The following is a 20,397-nucleotide window of genomic DNA, read 5'->3' as shown; positions in this document are numbered from 1 at the left end:
GGAGGTGCAGGTTTATTTCCTTTAAGTTACACTCGCAAATTGCTTCCACTGTCTATGGCGCTCTCTCTCAACGTGTGTGCGTGCGTGCGTGCGTGCGTGCGTGTATGTGTGCGTGTGTTTGACCGCCACTTCATAGAAACACAAATCGGACTTTGAAAAGGTCAGGAAGCCAAGGGAACACACACACACATTTATATGTACATACACACACTAGCAACATGTTGATCCGAGCGGCTGTGAAAGGCCAACCGATTGAAGACAGCCAACCTTTGACCAACATTCTATCAATTCCTGCGCAGCATGTTGACATGCTTCTTTGACGTTATAGAAAAACAGGGCAGCAAATTGCATTAAAAAAATAAATAAAATAAAAAGCCTGCGGCTACAGTCAGAGTTGGTCGCAGTTATGAATTCATAAACTGATTGCGAGCTCTTGACGATGGGTCATCGCCAGGTGAAGCAATGCTAAATTAAACAGCATATATTTTAGTGAACACAGGGTGCCAAGCGAATGCTAAATGGAGTTGAACAAAACAATGGCATGCCCACTAGTAGAAAGGTAATTGGTTTTAATGAGAAGACAAAAGGTGATCAGGGCAGTTTGGAAAACTTGCTTTCAAACAATAAATATCGGAGGAACAGACTCCTACTAGTCACCAGTGAAGGCAATGAATCTGATTCAGATTAATACATTTTAAACATCAAGCATGCATTTTAAAGATACTAAGCTACTCGACAGAAGCTCCTGCGGTTTAGACAATTCCAAAAAACACTGACACTGACAACCGACAAACACTTGTGATTAAGTGGTATAAGACATTTAAAATAGTACATTTTCACTTTCAGATCGTTGTTCAAGTCAATATGTTGGCCAGTGTTGACGTTACCTTATGTCACGTTCAGTGACATCAGTCGTATGTTAAACTTCCCTTCCATATGGCATACAAATTGTTGTTGTTTTTGTTTTGTGGCTCCAATCACAGTCACTTTCTACTCTACTAGAAATGTTTGCGGTGAAGCCTTTGCTCTTAGAAGTTTGTGTTTATGTATTTTCCCCTGGTCGTGCTTTCATACAAAACATACTAAATGCATGTCTAGCCTGTCCGAAGGACGTTTTACACAGCCGTATGCAAATGCAATTATAATGGTGGTACCATTTTTCGTTCTAAAATATATTCTGATGAATAAATATAGTTTGTTAGAAGCTAAACGATTTCCCAAGACACCAAACGACCAGAATAGGGATTTAGAAGAACAGTGAATTTAGAAGAATAGTGAATAAATATTCAGATTTCAGTTGAGGCTTGCATATCTAACAAGGACATATGGATTTTATGCGTTATCTTTTTTTTAATTGCTTTCATAAGGGCTACACTAAATGATTGTTGTCCGTTGTTTTCTCTGTTACCTCTTTGCTGACGCTTGTTGTTGTAGTTTACATTACAATGCCAACACTGATGACGCCAAAGGCATAACATGCATCCCGCTGAGGGGCAATTATGAACACGAAAAAAACACAACGTCTCCTCTTGAATCTACTGTCTATACCTGAATTACCATTTTCGTATATAGAAGTACACAATGAATATTTTAGAGGCCAAGATGAGAAAAGAAAAGTTGTAGTTCTGAATTGTGAAAAGAGGAAAAATATCAATATATGTATAATGCTGAAGAAATAGGTGCACGCATGCAAACATTGTTTGCCAAAGGTAGCCTTAAATAACAAAGAAATCAAGCATTACAATGCATATTCCATGCACTAATGTGATCAAAACTCAATTTCCATAGCAATGTGAAAAACCTGTTTACCAGGACCAGGCTCTCTGCGTGTTTGCATGTCGCGTCTGGAGCACTCCGAGGCCCCCCATCCATCCCCTTATATGAGAATAATGACACAACGCCATGCCACAAAACTCTAATGTGACATCACTGATGAAAAATGCCTGCCAACTTGGCACAGTGAAAGCAGCCTGGAGCAATGTTGTGATTAATACCAAACCTGGGTTGTCATCTTCCTCCAGTGATAAATCGCTGGGACTTAATTACAAACTTTTTTGGTGGTTTTGTACTGCACACACAGAAGGACATACTGTTAACTATCCCAACTCGCAGAACTGGCGGTGCCATCGGCGAGCTTACAAAACAGGCAGCCTGGTGTTCCTTGTGTAGGAGTAGTTGCTAGAGGGGATAGACTCCCAGACAAAAGGTATTGAGTTCGATATCATATGGCAATAATCTTCATATAGGTATCCTTGACCAAGATGCCAAACCAAACACCTCCCAGCTCTAAAATAACCTGCATCGGAATTCACTTGAAGATGCTTATGGTTTAAAGCGTTTGCGGAATTACCTACTTAAGTGTAATAGTCGGTAATAACTAATGAACTCAGTGTCATATGAATAATGAACCATTGGAACATACTGTGGAATGTGTTCAAAACCCCCCTGCTATACCAACAGGTGTGCTGTCGATTAAGCATTTTCAAATCAATCCTGTTGTGACATCACAAGTGGGCGTGTCCACCCAGAGAGATAGATCTACCGACCAGTTGGTGCAGTCCACCTGGTTGGCCGGTAGGTTGATCTACCCATCTATCAACACATCTGGGTGGACACTCCCACTTGGGATGTCACTATAGGGGGTAGATTGTTCTAGATTGACCCGTGAGCTGTCGGGTCAATTGTTCGTCAGTGAGAACAACAGCACCGCTGTGCAGGGCTGGGAGGAAGTGAGCTGCTGGTGCAACATGGCCATCTGTAAAATGACATCACAAAGGGGCTCCCTTCAAGGGTGTTGGAACACACTCGTTCTAACTCTGATGTCACCGCATGATGTCATCTCAAATAATAGGCCTATTCTTCAGACGATAGTTAAATCTGTATTCATGCTAAGGCTCCAGCATCCCCCAAGTGTAGTGTATGCATTTGTTCAGGCTCCCAGGAGAAAGGCTGCGTCACCAGGTTTGATACCCTATGTCCGCACGCTACATGGGGGAGTGATGATGCGCCGTGCCTGAAGCACACAGACCGACCACGCAGCACCGTGGCGTTTATAGTCACTGTTCCACCGTAACCCTGTGGGAGACTGTGGGTTACGGTGGTAGACTGTGGTTTTCACTTAATGTAGTTCCGATAGCTTTCATGTGGTTCAGACAAAAGGTATGATCAATTATCAGACCATCTCTTAGTGTACACTCTTCTTTGGGAACGTCACATTTTTCCAGAGGTGCAACCCCCGCAGCAGTAAAGCCATATGAACCGTGCATCAGGGCCGAGATAATGCAGTGTTTGGTTCCCGCCGGCTTGCTCACGCACTGTATGCACTTTTTCCATGCTACCACACTCTAAGCATGCGCTGGAGAATGTATGTGAATGTGTGTGTGTGTGTGTGTGTGTGTGTGTGTGTGTGTGTGTGTGTGTGTGTGTGTGTGTGTGGATGTGGGGGGGTAGAGGGGGGTTTCATGTGAATAGCTGGATATTGTATTGTCTTGTATTGTTTTATATTATTTTTATAACTCTATTTATTTATAAAGCACCAAGAGGACTGCCAACCAATGTCTCCGTATCCTGTGCAAAGACATTACAGAATTATATTCTATCCATCTCATGCAAATCTAAATGAGGTTTAACTTGTCGGCATCCTCAAGCCTGGTCATGCCTGGTCTCAAGCCTCGCTTTAACGGCACGTGTCTGCGTTCACTGCGAGATGCTTTGCCCTGAAGGTGCCTGCTAAATGACTAAATAATTGCAGTAAATAAATGTACTGGTGGCCCACATTAAGCATGAGGGGCCTCCAGTCTATGCTTTTGCATGCAATAACTCTGTTGATAGAAAACCTGTAGATTGGAGTCTGCGATTTAAGTGGGAGCATATTGTGGGCTTGATCAAGTGTGACAAGGTAAAATGAAGGCAGAAAAACATCCTTATTTACATTATCTTTCTAGCTTTTTTATTTCCGGGGCTTGGTTCAGACGGGCCAGGACAATTCATGGAGTGAATTTCACTGGGCGCAGCCAACGTCCCTAGTGTACATTACGCTTCGTCTAGTAAGCACTTCACAGTCACTAATGAGATTATTCTGCACATAGAAACTAGGAGTCATGAAGTGGGCATTCTAGTCGGCCAGTCAATGATGGCTAGGTTAGGGTAAAAATATTGTAATACGACGCCGAGGTATAATCTGATTGAACACAGCACTTTAACAGGTAAGAGAAAGCCCCTTCAGTCAAACGTTGAGAGGTTCACGGTGGGGGTTCGTAAATCAATCGGTGTACAGACATAAGGAGAATGCACGTTGACTCAAAACCATCTTCATATTTTATTTTTTATTTATAGCCAGACGATCCACCACGAGTAATGGTGCATATCACTCAATGGGGTTTGGGTTCCGAGTCCACCCTCACCTCATTCAACCTAATTAGTCTGCTCTATGCAAACCACTGATGGGACCGGTGATTGTTCTTCAATTTGCGCAGGTTCAAATGCGTCATTGTGATCGTGGAATATATGGGAGCTGCCCTTCAAATAATGAATGCAATTGGATGCGTTATGTTCTGGCTGGGGAAAGAACAAACTAAACTTCAAAATGTATTACCTGCAGAAAATGTGGGGAGTGCTGTAGTGCAAAGTGAGGTTGAAAATGTGTTTTAATAAAGCCATATAGTTGAAGACGTAAAGAAATGTCGAATGGCCTAAATTAACCTGAAAAGATTTGAAGAGATTTCTATCTATACAGAGTAAAAAATGTAAACGTGTACACCATTTAAAAAATGATGAAGTTTGAATACATTTTAGGTAAAATATAGAATAGCTGAGCTGTTGCGATAAGGTTGAATCAAGTTAGTGTAACAGTAAAGTAAGCGTAGGAGAAGTGTGTGTGTGTGTGTGTGTGTGTGTGTGTGTGTGTGTCTCATCAGTTGTCATAGTTACTTGGAAAAGTGTGTTATTGACGATAACGTCAATGTCAACGTCAACGTTACATCTCGTTCATCGAGATAAGCTCACAAAATGATAAAGGACTGTGGATTCTTCGCGTTCATAGGACATATCGTTTGTGTAGATACCATGACGTCAAGAATATTGTTTCTAAGCACTTTAGCGCACACACCTGGAGTTGTATGAAGGACCTAGCCTCGAGCCATATAAACAGGGTCGCCACACACAAACGCCCGATGCTCAGTAGATTACAAACAAATCGATGAGTAATTGGAGCACAGAAATAAGCTTTACATTATGTTTCAAGGTAAACATTGACGTTGCGACGAGCGAACAGGTCAGCTTTTGTGAAAGCCATCTTGGACTAGAGCGGGTGCCATCGCTCAAAGGAAGGCAATTAAAGCCAACTAAAAATGTACAAAGTGGTTATAAAGCAAAAACTGTTGAATTAAAAAGTATGAATGATATTGAAAAAAGTGATTTGGTTAAATATCTGAACAAAGTTTAACGATAACAAATGAACAGTTGCGTAGTCTGAAGAAGTTGAAGTGTCAGAGAATGGGCAGACGGCTTCCCTTTCTATTATAGAATTTAAACTTTTAAAAATTAAATTTGATTATTTGTATCTTTAAGTAAGAAAGATAAGAGCAGTCTAATCCAAGAAGGCTGACAATTTAAAAATGTCAATGAAGTCTCCAGCCTAAAAACATGTAGGCCTATGAGGAGTTGAGTGCCAAAGTATCGGTATGAATAATAAAGAACAATAGTTGCCTTGGGAGAACAATAGTTGAGCGTTGCATGAGGAACTCGCCTAAATATTTGATGAAACAATTGCCTTTATTGAAACACCTTGGTGAATGAAAGCCATGAGGGGAGAGAGTCATTTTATGCTGAATAGATTAATTATAAATGAATTTAATGAAAAAAGTTAGAACAGGAATAGAGAGCTCAAGACTACGAGAGGAAAAAAACACAAGCAACACTCAAGGACTTTGACAAATCACAATGCAACAAAAATGAAATAAACGAAAGAAAGTAAACCTAGCTAGGTGCATCCAAGTTCCCAAATGCTGTGCACCAGTGCTACACCAAAGTTTACTGTAAGGGCTGTATAGGCTACTGCAGACAATCACATTTCTTTGTGGTAATGGACACTAGTTGTTTGGTTAAAGAAAAAGTATATTTGAGGTACGTTCTGTTTCTTGTTAAAGGAAAATGAAACTACAGCAAGATACCAAGGTCATTGACAAATTACAACTAAGCAACATTTGAGAGGGTATAAAAAATGGAAATGAGTTAATGTTGGAGGAGCTAGACCTGACAATTGCAAGTGAGCGTGCACTATAGAGACAATTCCTGGACTAAAGTTCACCCCAGCAAACTAAAATAGACATTCGACTACTGTTAAGTAAGACTTATTACATGAAGAGGTAAAGCAGAAACCCAATTCCCAACTGTTAGAAATGTAGCATGGGAGTCATTAAATGTGTGGTATTAATGTGTGATCGTGAGTGGGAAAATATAATGAGGAACTTAACACCATGTTTCCTAAACTGCAGATGTCAATAGTTCACACCACTGCGGAAATTGAAGCAGAGAGCAAGGTTGGTGTGAGGCAGGTGTGGGTTGGAGAGAAAGCAGCTCAGTTGGTGGGGTTGGCTGGCAAATTGCAAAGACTTTAGTATCAAAGCCAATAACAGTTAAGGCACTTTCCTGTATCAAACAGCCAAATTAGGCGTGTTTCACAGGGGAGAGGAACATGCAGCAGTGATTCGTTAGTTTAATTATTTTCTCAAACATATTGTTTTGGGGGAATTTTTGCCGTTTCAAGTTGAAAACAAACCCTGTTTAAATACAAAGGAATTTCCAAATCAGTACCTTATTATTATTCTTAGAACCATTTGCATAAGTATTTGGGGTGGTATGTGCTGGTGTCTGAACAGTGAAAGACCCATTCCTCTAAGTTTAAATTACAAAACTTCTGATGAAACCCATATGGTTCAGAACACGACTTGTTACATATATATGACAGAATAAAAGTCGGTGGCTTAGAGTTGGACAACTTGTATAGCATTCCTTGCAATCGGTTTTGTCAAAATTAGACTGCAATGCATCAGATAAATAATTCTGGTTAAATCAACAATTGTTCATACATTTGAAAACATTAGTTAAAAACGGTATGATGGAAAATCTGAATAAGGTAAAGAAATATTGAAGGATTAAGAACCTCAACTTGTGGGTCGCGACCCAAAAGTGGGTCCTAGACTTCTTCGTTCTAAATAGGTCATGAGTATGTCGTCAAAAAATAAATAAAAATATAAAATAAAAATGATTTTATTTTTAGCTAGAATAATGTGCTTTGAATGCAGGACTGAAACTGTTTATTTTTCAAAAGGTCAGGATGATATTTTTGTCACAAGCCCATTTTGGAGAAATAAATTTGCTTGGTTTGAATTGTATAAAAGTGGGTCGGGACCATGTGAGAATATGGGTCCCAAAGTCAGCGAAGTTGAGAACCACTGGTATAAACCATATACATCTGGCAATAAAATGAATATCAGAAATAATTTCAATTTCAAGTTTGGCTTGGGTAAGCAAAAGGTTTAAGTCATTTCAAGCCGGGTTGTTAATCTTTTCCAACTAGTTGTCAACATAATATTGTTAATATATCAGAGATGAATAGATGTAAAATGTATGAAGATTTTTCAGACCCGACCGATCTCTAATGAAAACAAACATTCTTTATCTGTTAGCTATACTAATCTAATGTTGTGGATTAGATAAAAATTTTAATTGAAAATAGAGCAGTATCTCCAAGCAAGTTCCATTCTCAAAGCAAATCATGTCCGTAGAAGGCTGGCTAGCATAGAGGTACCAATAGTCTAGCATTTCATAAAACATGCTGCACAAACACATTCTGCTTGATTATCCACACCAATGAAAATTCCATGAGGGTCATTAATATTTTCTCGTGTTATGAAATCTAATGTAGCAACTTAACATGCCGCTTAGTTTAAATCGCTGACTAAGGCTTCGTTTATTTTTTCCTCTCCAGAAACTGTTTGTCAGGGTGAATCTGAAGGAGAGGGATTATAAAGGACCCGCATTCAGAACATCATTGTGTCCGTCCAAAGGCATCAAGGTGAAAAAGCACCTCGGGTGTGTGTTCAACACAATGGGGGAACCTGCTCTGACTGTGATCATCAAGTCACTATTCACTCATTTAACTGGGGTGCAAAGCGATGGGTAGTCCTTGTTGGTGCTATTTTTTCAGATGCATGATGTCATAAGGTAGCACGTAGGGGCCGTGTGTGCTGCTCTTTGAGGCCAGCAGGTAGGCTGCAGATGGTGGGGTTCTAACACAGAGTACGTCAGCTGGGAGTGTTTTCTGTTCCGGTACCATATGCCACTGATTTTGTTGGTTAAAAAATAATGGGCCGTTGCCGGAATCGCAATTTAAATTGTTAAGAAAACCCCACTGCTGTGGCGTTTCTTTTATTTTTAACAGTTTTGGAAAAAATCGTTATGGTTTGCATTGAGCATAAAGATAATCAAATATTGATCCGGGTCCCGGCAGTAATGCACATTACTGCTACGACTCAGAAGATGCACTGAAGCCTCCTTAATACCCTGCACGCTGCGCAAGGCGTGTTTCCGTGGTGGACTCCACAATGCCACACATTATCACGAATGCTGTGTCTCAGATTTAGTATCTGTTGTCTGAGTAGTAAAGAGTAGCAAGTAGGAGTCCAAATGAGGCATACGTTTACCGGTGCTTCTATTAACCCTAGGCGTAACCTCTCTGGGGACACGAGTTCAGCAAGTGAGGAACGAATGGAGAAAAACGCTGCAATGAATAGTTGTCTAACCGCTGCTAGCATGATTGCTGATCAAGACCCTGGAAGGATTTAAGTGTGCAGTGATACGGTTTAACCGGAGAGCGAGAGAAAGAGCGAAAGAGAGAGCATGGGAGAGCATGAGAGAGAGAGAAAAAGAGAGAACGGGAGAACGAGGAGCGAGAGAGAGAGAGAGAGAGCGAGAGAGCGAGAGAGGAAAGTGACCGTGACAGAGAGAGTGCGCGAGAGGCAGCACAACAGAGAGAGAGAGACTGAGCAATAGCCTGCGAGAGAGAGACAGAGAAGTATATTGAAAGGGTGCGAGGGGGCTATTCCTGCATTCCACAGACTCATCATCACACGGTCTCGGGCGGACCGCGGTGATTTTCCCAGGCCATGATTTACGATGCTCCAGCTCCCCTCCTCCTCTAAGCCATGGGGCGTCCCACTAAATAACTAAATTGACAGCCCTCATTTGTTTGGTTTGCTCGGTGTGCTATATGGAGGAGTGCCTGGCACCCCCACCCTCTGTGCGAACCTGGGGGGGGGGTGCACTGGGGCCGGCATGCCTGGGGATAGCACCATTGAGCAAAGCTGAATGAGGGTCATCTGTCAGCGGAGACACTCAGGTAAAGAATGGCCGGTGGTGTTCAGGGGGAAGGTGAGAGACAAGTGGCTTTTTTGGGGACATTTGGGACCTGGAGATATGACTGAATTGTATTGAAATGGAGGAGCTCTCTTGTGTGTGTGTGTGTGTGTGTGTGTGTGTGTGTGTGTGTGTGTGTGTGTGTGTGTGTGTGTGTGTGTGTGTGTGTGTGTGTGTGTGTGTGTGTGTGTGTGTGTGTGTGTGTGTGTGTGTGGAGTACGGTGTGTGAATGTATAATAATACATGGTAGATGGATTGCCAGCTTGAGTTATTTATGTTTTGTTTTGGGGATTTCAGTACAGTCATTTTTCAAATACAAACAAAGGTCTAAAAGACCTCTCAAACATGTATCTACAAACATACTGCAGAAATTCTGGACACGAAAAAAAACGCTTTCAAGGTTTCAAAGTGAAACTAAAGATTTATCGCCTGTCGGCCAAATGCTCACATCAACCACCTCCGCATTATTCAAACCACCAGCAACCAACCGACAGACAATCAGCACAACTCGCCAACGTAGCGACCCTGACACCCCAGACCGACCACTAACACGAAGAACGCAGGTTATCCCACGTGATCACACCTGGCAAAAGATCCCAGTTAGCAACTTGGCAAGACCTCCCCACACACCCCATGTGGATCGCGCACCCCCACCTTTGTTTCATTTGTATTAACTACCTACGACGTGAAAGCTTCCCTATAAGAATCACGTACACCCATTGTCTCAATGAATGAACTTTTCTGCCTGCATCGTCCCATGACCATGCTCTAAAATGAAATCGTAATATTTTCCCGGCCAAAGTGTCTTAAAAATAAGTTATTCTTCATCGCGCACCAAACTCACCTCTTTTGTCGGCGAAGCTCATGTTGAGGCCGTCCTCCTTGCGCATGGTGTCCGAGTGCACTCCGTTAAAGTGCACCTCCTGGCCGTGCGCCTCGCGGTAGTCCTCCTGAAGCCCCCCCGCCTTGCCGTCGCACAGGTTCAGGTGCTGGTGGTGCAGCTGGTTGGGGGTGGAGTTGTGCGAGAGCCCCACCAGGTCGTCCTCGTCGCAGTCGTAGTCGTCCAGGATGGGCGTCTCGCGGATGGGCACGCCGATGACCGAGTTGCCGTGCTGGTGCTGGCCCCGGGCCGAGGAGCCCCCGCGGTAGCTGTCGCGGCCCTGGGGCCCCAGCAGCACCGAGGGGATGTAGTGGATCTCGTGCGTGGCCTCGGTGCTGGCGCTCTTCTGGGGCACGCGGCGGCGCTTGCACCAGCGGTGGCGGGTGTAGAGCACCAGGGTGAAGAGGAGGATGAGGAGGAGGAAGGCAATGAGTCCCCCCTGGGAGAGAGGGACAAAGACGGAGAGTCTATTAAAGAAACGATGGGGAAGGTTGAATTTAAAGCAGAGACTATGTGTATACGTCGTCATCGATTTGAGGAGCGTGCGGATATTGAGGTTGAAGAGGGTGGGATAGGATGTGAATGCCCACAGTCTTTTGTTGAGTTTTAGTGTAAAGCAGATTCCACCTTGAATGCCGTTGCACAGTGTACATATAAAGTGGGCAAGATCTTAAATTGTGCATTTTTATTATATTATGTTCTGTTTATCAGCGGGGAAGATGTGAATTAGGTGGAGGAAAGGGATAAGCCTCCCCTTGGAAATAAATATATAAATAATAGGCAATGAAAAAGTAAATAAAACCAATTGAAAGTAGCATGAAAGCAGATTGGCCGCTGAAGAGCTTAAGACGACAGTCAGACGAGAATGACAATGTGATACGAAGGCTCACCTGTTTTTTATTTTCATTACTTTGTATTACTTTATGAAACCTATAAATCATATTGAACTCTTGAGGTGCAAGGGCTCAAACGATCGGTAAATCATATTTTCAGCGTGAGGAAGAGGACAATCGGGGGGAAGACCAGAAAGAAACAGACAAAAACAAGATATGAAGATTATAAGGAAGATGAAAGGAATAGCTTTATTTTTTGGATTATTTTGTGCTTTATGTGTCGCATACTGACAATTTCACATTGTCACCGCAAAGTATAAATAGTTCCCTGTCTTAAAATGTGTGTCCTTATGTATGGCGTTATCAGTCTGGAGATTATGATTAGCAGGAAGAGAGCAGGAAAGAAAGAAAGAAAAAAGAAGAGAGAGAAATAAAAAAATAATGAAACCAACAAAGCAACAAACAAATTGGTAAATCACGGTTGGAAATGTGTGTGTGAGCGCGACGCGAGCCACATGTGGTCGATGTGCTGCGATTATGCAGTAGATGAAGATGATAATGCGGAGCGCAACAGCCAAGGACCAATCAGAGACAATGGTGGAGACGGAGGTCTGAGGCAGAGAACATGGGTGCCCTCTATTCATATCTCTCTCTCTCTCTCTCTCTCTCTCTCTCTCTCTCTCTCTCTCTCTCTCTCCACACCCCAAGTCTCTCACATACTGTATGTGTTATCTGACACTCACACACACAAACAGTCACACACAAACATACTCAAGCCTACTCTCTCTCACATACATAAACACAAAGACAAATGCTCTCTCAGACACACACACACAAATCCCTCTCGCACACAAACACATTCTCTCTCAGAGACACACACACACACAGACACACACACAGACACACACACACAATGACTTCTCTCCTACACCCTCCAAACATACAGCAGTCCAATGGAGATGGCTGAAGTGGTGTGACGGTTGGAGGAGCGACACGAGGCACAGTGTGGTCGTGTGCATGAGAGCCTGTCACGCTCTCTCTGCTGCAGCCCTCGCCACGCTTATACACATTCACTAAGGCGCGCACACACACACACATTATCTCAGACCACCACACACACACACACAGTTCCGGATCAGTCCTCGTTAGCACCATTCAAGGACCTTGAAGCATCCTCCTGAAGTACACTGAATAATACACTTTAACCTTGGGCACTCAGATACAATGCCATTAGAGGGATTTCAATGGACACATTCAGACCATAACATAGAGACTACATACTCCAAAAAGTATTACACAAGGTAAACACACAGTGTCTGGAAAGCAAGAAAAACATTTCACCTGTCATTTCGTCAGGCCGCATTCAGGCCCACGCACGGATTGAAACTCGCAAACGATTGCGCCGCACAAAGAAACGCATGCTCTAAAAAACAAACGCACACACACAGCGCCCAATCCATCCGGATCACGGAGGCCCGCTGCGAATAAATAAAACAAACCAGAGCGACACATTCATCACATTTAATATTCCGTCTTCATGAGGAAAACAAACCACGATCAAATTATAACTCACGCGCCATGGGGCCGTCGTGCATTAATCACACACACACACACACACACACACACACACACACACACACACACACACACACACACACACACACACACACACACACACACACACACACACACACACACACACACACACACACACACAACCACGTGCGGTGTGCGCTGCGGTCAGGAGAACTCCATCCATCTATCCAAGGAATGGCAGCTTTGAAACACACACACAAGCTGCAATCTCCTCACTCAAAGAGTCAAACTGAAGTTCGTCAGCCACACAGAGAGGGCTCCGTTACTCGTTCATCTCGTCGGCGAAATGCAACGGAAAGATATGAAGGACTTGAAGTGTATCATACTGATTTTACGTCTTGTATTTTACATTTACATTCAAGCCTTTTAGCAGACACTTTCCTCCAAAGTGCCTTACAATAAACGTACATTTGTCAGAAGAGAGAGAAACAATTTATCGCTGTTGGTTCAGTACAGATATTCATAGAAACAAGGGCCATGCACTTGCAATTGCTCGGTTAACCCCTTCCCCGTATGCAACAAAGATAGCGGAGATAAGATTCTACACAATGCCAAGTAGTATTTTTAAGTGCTAGAACGTCCAACATACAATGAGTGCGTAAGTGGGTGTTTTTGGAAGAGTAAGGGAGGATAATGCGCAGTGGGGGTAAGGGACGAGGCTAATCAGAATCAGATGGAGCACTATTGCGTGAAGTTTGCATAGATGAGAAATATTTTCGGAATCTTTGGTGCGTTGGATAAAATGAAACAAAGAAATACAAAAAGCAACAGTACAAGGGTATTAAAGAAATAAATGAAGATATGAAACAAACGTATATAATATACACATGTAAATAATGAGGGAAGCATGTTTGCATGGGCCAATGGCTATAGGATACAGGATACATTACATCTAGCCAATTATTAATCTAAATGTGCTTTAATGTGGCTGTAAATTACAACATGATAGCTAATCATACAATTAAATACACAGAGGCTATCCCCATACCACTCAAACACTCTGAACACTCTGTTCAAACAGAGAAAATGGCTCCGGCAGTGTAAGCCGAACAGCCTATTACCTATGCTAAGCAAGAACTCTTTCAATGGCACTTTTCATTTCCTGTATCTCCTTGGATTTTTTGTGTCTGGCGAACCCGTTCCCCATTTAATACTGACTTCTCTCAGTCCCCCAATTTGCTTTGTTTGATCACATCTTGTTCTGCCCTCTCTCAGGGCAATAGCTTCTCTCCGATTCACAATGGCACACGGAGCCACGGGGGGACTTTCCTGTTCATCTTAAGACCATACAAAATGACTAAATCCCTGCTGCTTCTGTCCATCTCCTTCGAGAGGACAAATGCTTGAGCTCTTCCAACTTAATGTCGGATGAAAAACATTGCCTTTATGTCAGTCTACACAAAATAGAGGGAGAGAGAGAGAGAAAGAGAGAGGGAGAGAGAGATAGAGGGAGATAGGGAGAAAATAGAAAAGCCGATCAGAGAGATGTACAGAGACGCATCTCTCTCTTTCTTGTCTCATGGTAGCTTGACACTATTTAGCATCGATCAACTCTATATAGGATTTATCGTGCAAAAACTGCAATTCAAAGAGTGTAATAGTATAAACATGTTTTATTCAAAGATTTTCTAACTATCAACAGAATGGCAATATGAGCAAACCCGGTAGCCTTCCAGTACCAACGCCGTCCACACTGCTCCATTATTAGTTCTGTTTACTTCTGGAGACAAAAGGCCCAATACTTTTGTCTCTTCCAAGTCCTACTTATCCCTGTTTTGTTCCTTGTTGTGGCTCACTAGCCAGGTCGCGACAAATTGTTTCTGGTTCCAAACAGTGAAACAGTTTGCCTCACAGTTTGGAAGCCGTCTAGCGAGAGGGAGGCTTAGCTCTCCGCGCTCAGCCTCGAAGGCCTGCTGTCGTGTGCATGTTCTCGCCGCGAGACGCCACCCCTCCGAAACACAAATCCCCCTCTCTCTATCTCTCTCTCCCTCACACTCTCAGCCCCTCTTTCAACTTCTCTCAATTGTGTTCTCTCGGTTTTTCTTTCGCCTGACCTTCCAACATGTCGGTGCGAACCAACTACTCCCCCTCCCTCATCCCCCTTCGCGCCATGTCGTGCCGCCCTCTCCCTCCTCTCCCTCCTCCCTCTGCTCCCTCCATCCTCTCTCCCAGTAGGAAGTTAAAGTGCCATGTGCCAGAGCATCTGCTCTTCATTCCCGGGTTTCCAGGCGGAGAGGTCCCCGAGCCAATAACAGGCCTTAGATCACTGCTTACTGTTACCAGGCTAGTTACTCGCCTCAGGGGAAGACTTTCTATCAATTACCCGGGGGTTGGACGGGAGGGACGGTCCAATCAACACGTTTAGATTCAAAAGGCATTCATAGGCATGCTGATGATAAAACTGATGAGATTAAATGTAGTTTCTATACGTATATATCATTTTTATGGATAATTTCTTATTTATATATTAATGTAATAGGATTTCCATTTTAGACTGAAATATGTCAGTTTGTGCTAAACTGGTGGGAAATTGACTCTACCCAAGGATATACTTAACAATTGCAGGGAAAAACTAATTAAAAAAGGGTCTTCTGAAAGCCCAAGCATATTCCTCATGAAACTGAATATAAAATCATGTAATATTCCACTTTTCAAACATCATTGAAAACCCATTTAAAAACGAATGTTGAGATTGTAGCACCAACCATTGTTCTGGAAGGTTAGCTAGCGATAACAATAAAACTGTCATTGATCACGGTTTGGCAGATGAAAAATATTGGCCCGAGCGCAAATCCGTCGTATTGTCTAAATCCTTGGAAAATAGAGTTTGAAATACAGTCTAGGTGTTTATATTTGAATAACACAACCAATTACAGTGCAATTGAAAACCGGGTAATAAACGTAGAATCCACCTGCACTCCAGCAGCCTTGAAGCCATGCAAATCAGCAGAGACTTTGTAGCCAAACCAAGCCTCCCTGCCTAATCACAAAACATGATTACGCCCGGATTGAAAAGTGCATGAAAACCTTCTTTCGATTAAGTGGAAATCTGGGGGTCGACCTTTCCGCTCTGTCTTCCTCTGTACAGGAACAAGCACACGTTTCAAATCATCCCCTCTCCTCTCCCTGCTCTCTTATCCCTCTGATAAAAGCCCCCCTTCTCACGCTACCCCCCCCCCCCCCCCCCAGTCCCTCTCTCTGTCGCTGTGTGTTGCCGGAATATGACTGAAGACAATGGAGAACCACAGGAATCGCAGGGAGAAGGTAGACATTGAGGGGTTTCAAACTCCAGCAATTGGAGCGCAGAATAAGAAAAGTGTTTATGACACAAATAATACACGTTAACCTTGTGCACTCCGATACGACTTGAGAAGGACTTTCACAATGCTAGCCACTGATGCAGACGTTGGGTAAAGTCAACGTAGAAACATAAACTGCCCCTTGTGAACAACGTGCGAGGGAGGACCCAGAATGCTATCGAGGTCGGGTTTGGTATATTTTTCCCAAGACTTTTGCGATTCAACACGGAATTGACTTCTCTCCATGCAGCTCCTACACACCCCGACACCTTAATCTAAATCTGTCACCTCTGAGGATTGCGCCTCACACTCCTTCCTCCTGACGGAACGCCAGATAGCATACCCTAGCCAAGGATTGTGGGGTCCTGATAGGAGTGTGGAGTTAGAAGCGGCTGCAGTGGAGCTGAAGCATGGACAGTGAGCTAGACAGAGGATTACATGGAAAGGGATGGCATGGCAACGATCAGTTGATGCAAATGCCGGTTTGTTGAAATCCTCAGGTGAAAAAAAGGATGGGCAAAATAAATGCAATGCTACGCTTAAGCCGAGACAGGATGTACTTCATTAATCCCACAACGGAAATGTGGGTGTCACCGTGGAGGTACACGGCGGTAATAGGAATTGAAAAATTGATTCATGTTTAAAGTAAGAATAGCAAAAAATCTACAAAGAATGGTCAATTTGATTCTAATTAAAATATCTCTGCCAAAAATATGATTTACGGACTACAGTAGTTATAAAAAGCAATGGGTCTCATGCAACTATCGTACTTACGTATTTCCATTTCCGCCATGAGCATTGATAAATGCGCCAATTTGATTTATTGGATGCATTAGAGAGAACAAACGCGTTATATATCTTGGATATATTGGAATTCAAAAGAAGACAACCGGAAGACAAAGCCGACGGCTAGACGGCTGCTGGCTAGAGCAACAAAAAATGTGCATGTGAAATTGAAAATTATACAGCAGCCACCTTTTACGATTTAAAAATAGAAGACCATGGACACAAGACCAGGCTACTCTTGTCGGGAAAGGTAACAGCTGCTTCTTGGATTGTTTGTTGACCTATTTGGTCAACACCAACACCTAAGTGTTGGGGTTTCTGGGCCTCCCACAATGTTTGCCATGGATTTTGTTGCTTTTTGCTTTTTCTATTGCCAATCATAGTGGATTCATGTTCTTTAACCAGAAGGTGTTGACATGGTTTGTCGCATTTGGAGAATTGCATTTCTCAACGATAGCTAGATAAATAAATTGTTGTTTTTCTCTTATACCATGACTTCCAATTATCAGTAATAGTACCATCCTAAAAATGATGGATCATTATAATTATTCTATTTGTTATTTAGCCTCAAATGTCACAGAGGTAAGACTCACATCTTGTAAATTGGTCAACAGAAGGAGCTCAAAGTGCTTCCGAATCGGTCTTATTTAAATTCTGAAACATAGCTACAATGCATTAGAGAATTGTGCCATGTCCTTTTTTTTCTTTAACCTATTTTAGCCTCACTGAGTATGTACACACAAAACGGACAAGCGCAGCAAAAGAGGTGGGGTTTCTGGGCCTCCCATCATGTTTGCCATGGATTTTGTTCCCTTTTCTTTTTTTACATGTTTGCACCTCCCACACCCATGCTGGTGGCAACAGGGAAAGACCCATGGAGAAGGGAGGGGGAGGGCTTTTCCTCATTTGGAAAAGTCCTCCCACCATGTTTGCATAATGCTGCTGGAGACATGTACCTTTAAGATTCATGTATGTCTTGGTTTTGTGCGTTTATGTGTTTCACTAATGTACAACTGTAGGAAGATCTGTAGGCTATTATAGTTTGCTTGCTCACTTATTTAGAAAAAGCTACATGTTTGTGTGTTTGTTGCGTGTCAGTTCACAAACAAACATGTAAATAAATGCAACGATTTGAATACTAGTGTATGCGCATATTTAATAGCAGTTGAGATTGCTCCGAGGTCATCTTTAGATTTTAGAACAATGCGTTAGATTACAGGACGGCGTTTAGCAAAACAATATCTTGCATAAAAATAAGATTTTAGATTGTGGTTGAATTCTGCTCTTGGGCTATTGTTTTGTCGAAGCGGCATCGTGTGGAGAAGGAGCTTTCTGCGTTATCAAGTCAATGCCCTCTGGGTATGCATAAACTTACAGCTCCTCTTGAAAAACCCAGAGCTTTGGATGTTTTGGAAGGAGATCACAGAACATAAAAAAAGGCCTCAGTAATAGCTTAGAGAGCCCATGTCTGGTTTGATTTCGGATCACACACTGCAGCCAAACGCCCAGAGCCCGGCCAGCCCTCCCAGAGACGTCTGCAGGGTCCTACAGACCTGTGCATACACGTCCGATGGAGAACTTTGTCATTCAGTCAAAATATAAGGACATACATGTCCAGTTCGACAACACTGAACCAATCCCAAGTCTTGTTTTGCCTGAGCGAATTGAGTATGTGTAATTTTATTTATTTATTTAGTCAGTTTGTATCAAAGGCAGAGATATGCATTCATGTTTTACTGCCGATAGCACTGACACTTAATACCAGTTGCAGACAACGATAGTGGAAGACAAGTTATGCATTAGCATGTAAAAGGGTTAATTATAGATTTTCCCCCGCAAGCACACCAGACAGTGCATTAACAAACAGGCTTTCAGAAATGGAAAGATATAGTTATACCGGAAAGGCATCAAAGGAAAGACGTACAAAGGCAAATTACATCAAGTTGATAGTAAAGTAAGTATAACATCAACAACAAATGTCTTCCATCCTGGCTTGATGTGGCTACTGCACACAGATTTGTTGTGGATCATTATTCATGAATTAACTTTTTAATTTACATATTGCCAATCCTACTGGATTCATGTTCCTTAACCAGAAGGTGTTGACATGGTTTGTCACATTTGGAGAATTGCATTTCTCAACGATTCACCGAACCTGTATTCTAGTGTTAGGATTTCAACAGTACAATTAAATGCCTGATAAATAAATTGTAGCTTTTTTCTTATTAGCATGACTTTCAATTCTCAGTAATAGTCCCAGCATCCTAATAATGATATAATATAATTATAATTATCCTGTTTGTTATTCAGCCTTAAATGTCACATTCGTAACCCTAAAGTAGAGTTAATTGGTCAGGAGAAGGAGCTCAAAGTGCATCCGAAACTGTCTTATTTAAATTCTGAAACATAGCTACACTGCAATTACAGAAATCTGCCGTCTCCTATTTTGTCTTTGTTGCTTTTTTTTCATGCCATGGCTGATTTGAACACACCTAGAAATCTCTTCACATAAAACAAAAAGAGTCTTTACAAATGATACGTAATTCATTTGTGAAACTCACCTGTGGGCCAATGCTACATGTCATTCCAACTCTTTTTAAACTCACTTCCCTGACTGTTTACCCCATCTTGTTCATTAAGGCACAAAAACAGCTTGGGAGAATGTGTGAAATGAATGTCTTGTGTTAGGGAAATGGTTAGTCAATGGGCACCCTTGGTTTTCCTACCTCTGCCTTAGATCAGACACGGTGCTGGGGTGATGTTTCTGCCTTTAATGATATCCCATGATGCTCCCTGCTTGCATGGTAACCAAATATAATTGCCTGATGATCATGCATCGCTGCATGCTCATTACTGTGGCAAATTAGTGCTGCTGGAGAACCGGGTAGTTTCTCTCTCCCTCTCTCTCCCCTACACCATCCATCTCGCTCTCTCCCCCTATCTCTCTCTCCCTCTCCCCCTCTCTCCCCCTCTCTCTCTCTCCCTCTCTCTCTCTCTCAAACAATCACAAGATCTCCCACTCTCTCATACACCGTCTCCCTCTCTCTCTCAAACAATCAAATAATCCCTCTCTCCTTCTATCACTCTGCCTTTCAACACATTATGCTACACTCATTTTCTTTTCTAACCCCCCCCCCCCCCCCCCCCAACCCCCAAAGATAAATGATATCTTACAGTTGAGAAAGACAGCTGCCAACAGACTTGCCCTTTGCTGTGACATTCTGAGAGAAAGATTTGATTAGCAAGCTATTGCCAATATTTGTGTTGGCGCAACACAAGGGGTGGCGACTAGTACATGGAGGAGGCCTTTGAAAAATATGTTAATAGGAGGACCAGGGAGATGGTGTGGCTTTGACGAGGGGGGTGGTGGCATGGAGAGTGAGCAGGGCTGATGGGGGGGGGATTGAGTGGGCTGCTGATGTTTTCTGCTCTACGGCTAAGGCAAGTGTCAGGCCATTTAGTTGCGGCCGTTGTGGCCTGATTGCACAAAGCCACAAGCCACAGAGACAAAACAGACCAGGGATGGTTTGATTAGGGTGTGAGGGTGAAACTTGAGTTTAAATATCCCCTCATAAACGATGCCCTT

At 42.7% G+C, this 20,397-nt stretch overlaps 1 protein-coding gene across 1 annotated transcript in view; it reads right to left on the bottom strand.

The window, feature by feature from the left end:
• Positions 1-20,397, bottom strand: part of LOC132448018 (astrotactin-2) — a 245,956-nt gene that overhangs the window by 162,111 nt on the left and 63,448 nt on the right. Inside the window, exon 3 of the mRNA XM_060039081.1 lies at positions 10,262-10,736. Within this exon, the coding sequence (XP_059895064.1) occupies positions 10,262-10,736 (475 nt within the window). The remainder of the gene's footprint in view (positions 1-10,261; positions 10,737-20,397) is intronic.

This window comes from Gadus macrocephalus, chromosome 19 (genome assembly GCF_031168955.1).
Source record: "Gadus macrocephalus chromosome 19, ASM3116895v1".
Lineage (NCBI taxonomy): Eukaryota > Metazoa > Chordata > Actinopteri > Gadiformes > Gadidae > Gadus > Gadus macrocephalus.
This window is presented reverse-complemented; position numbering and strand designations above follow the sequence as displayed.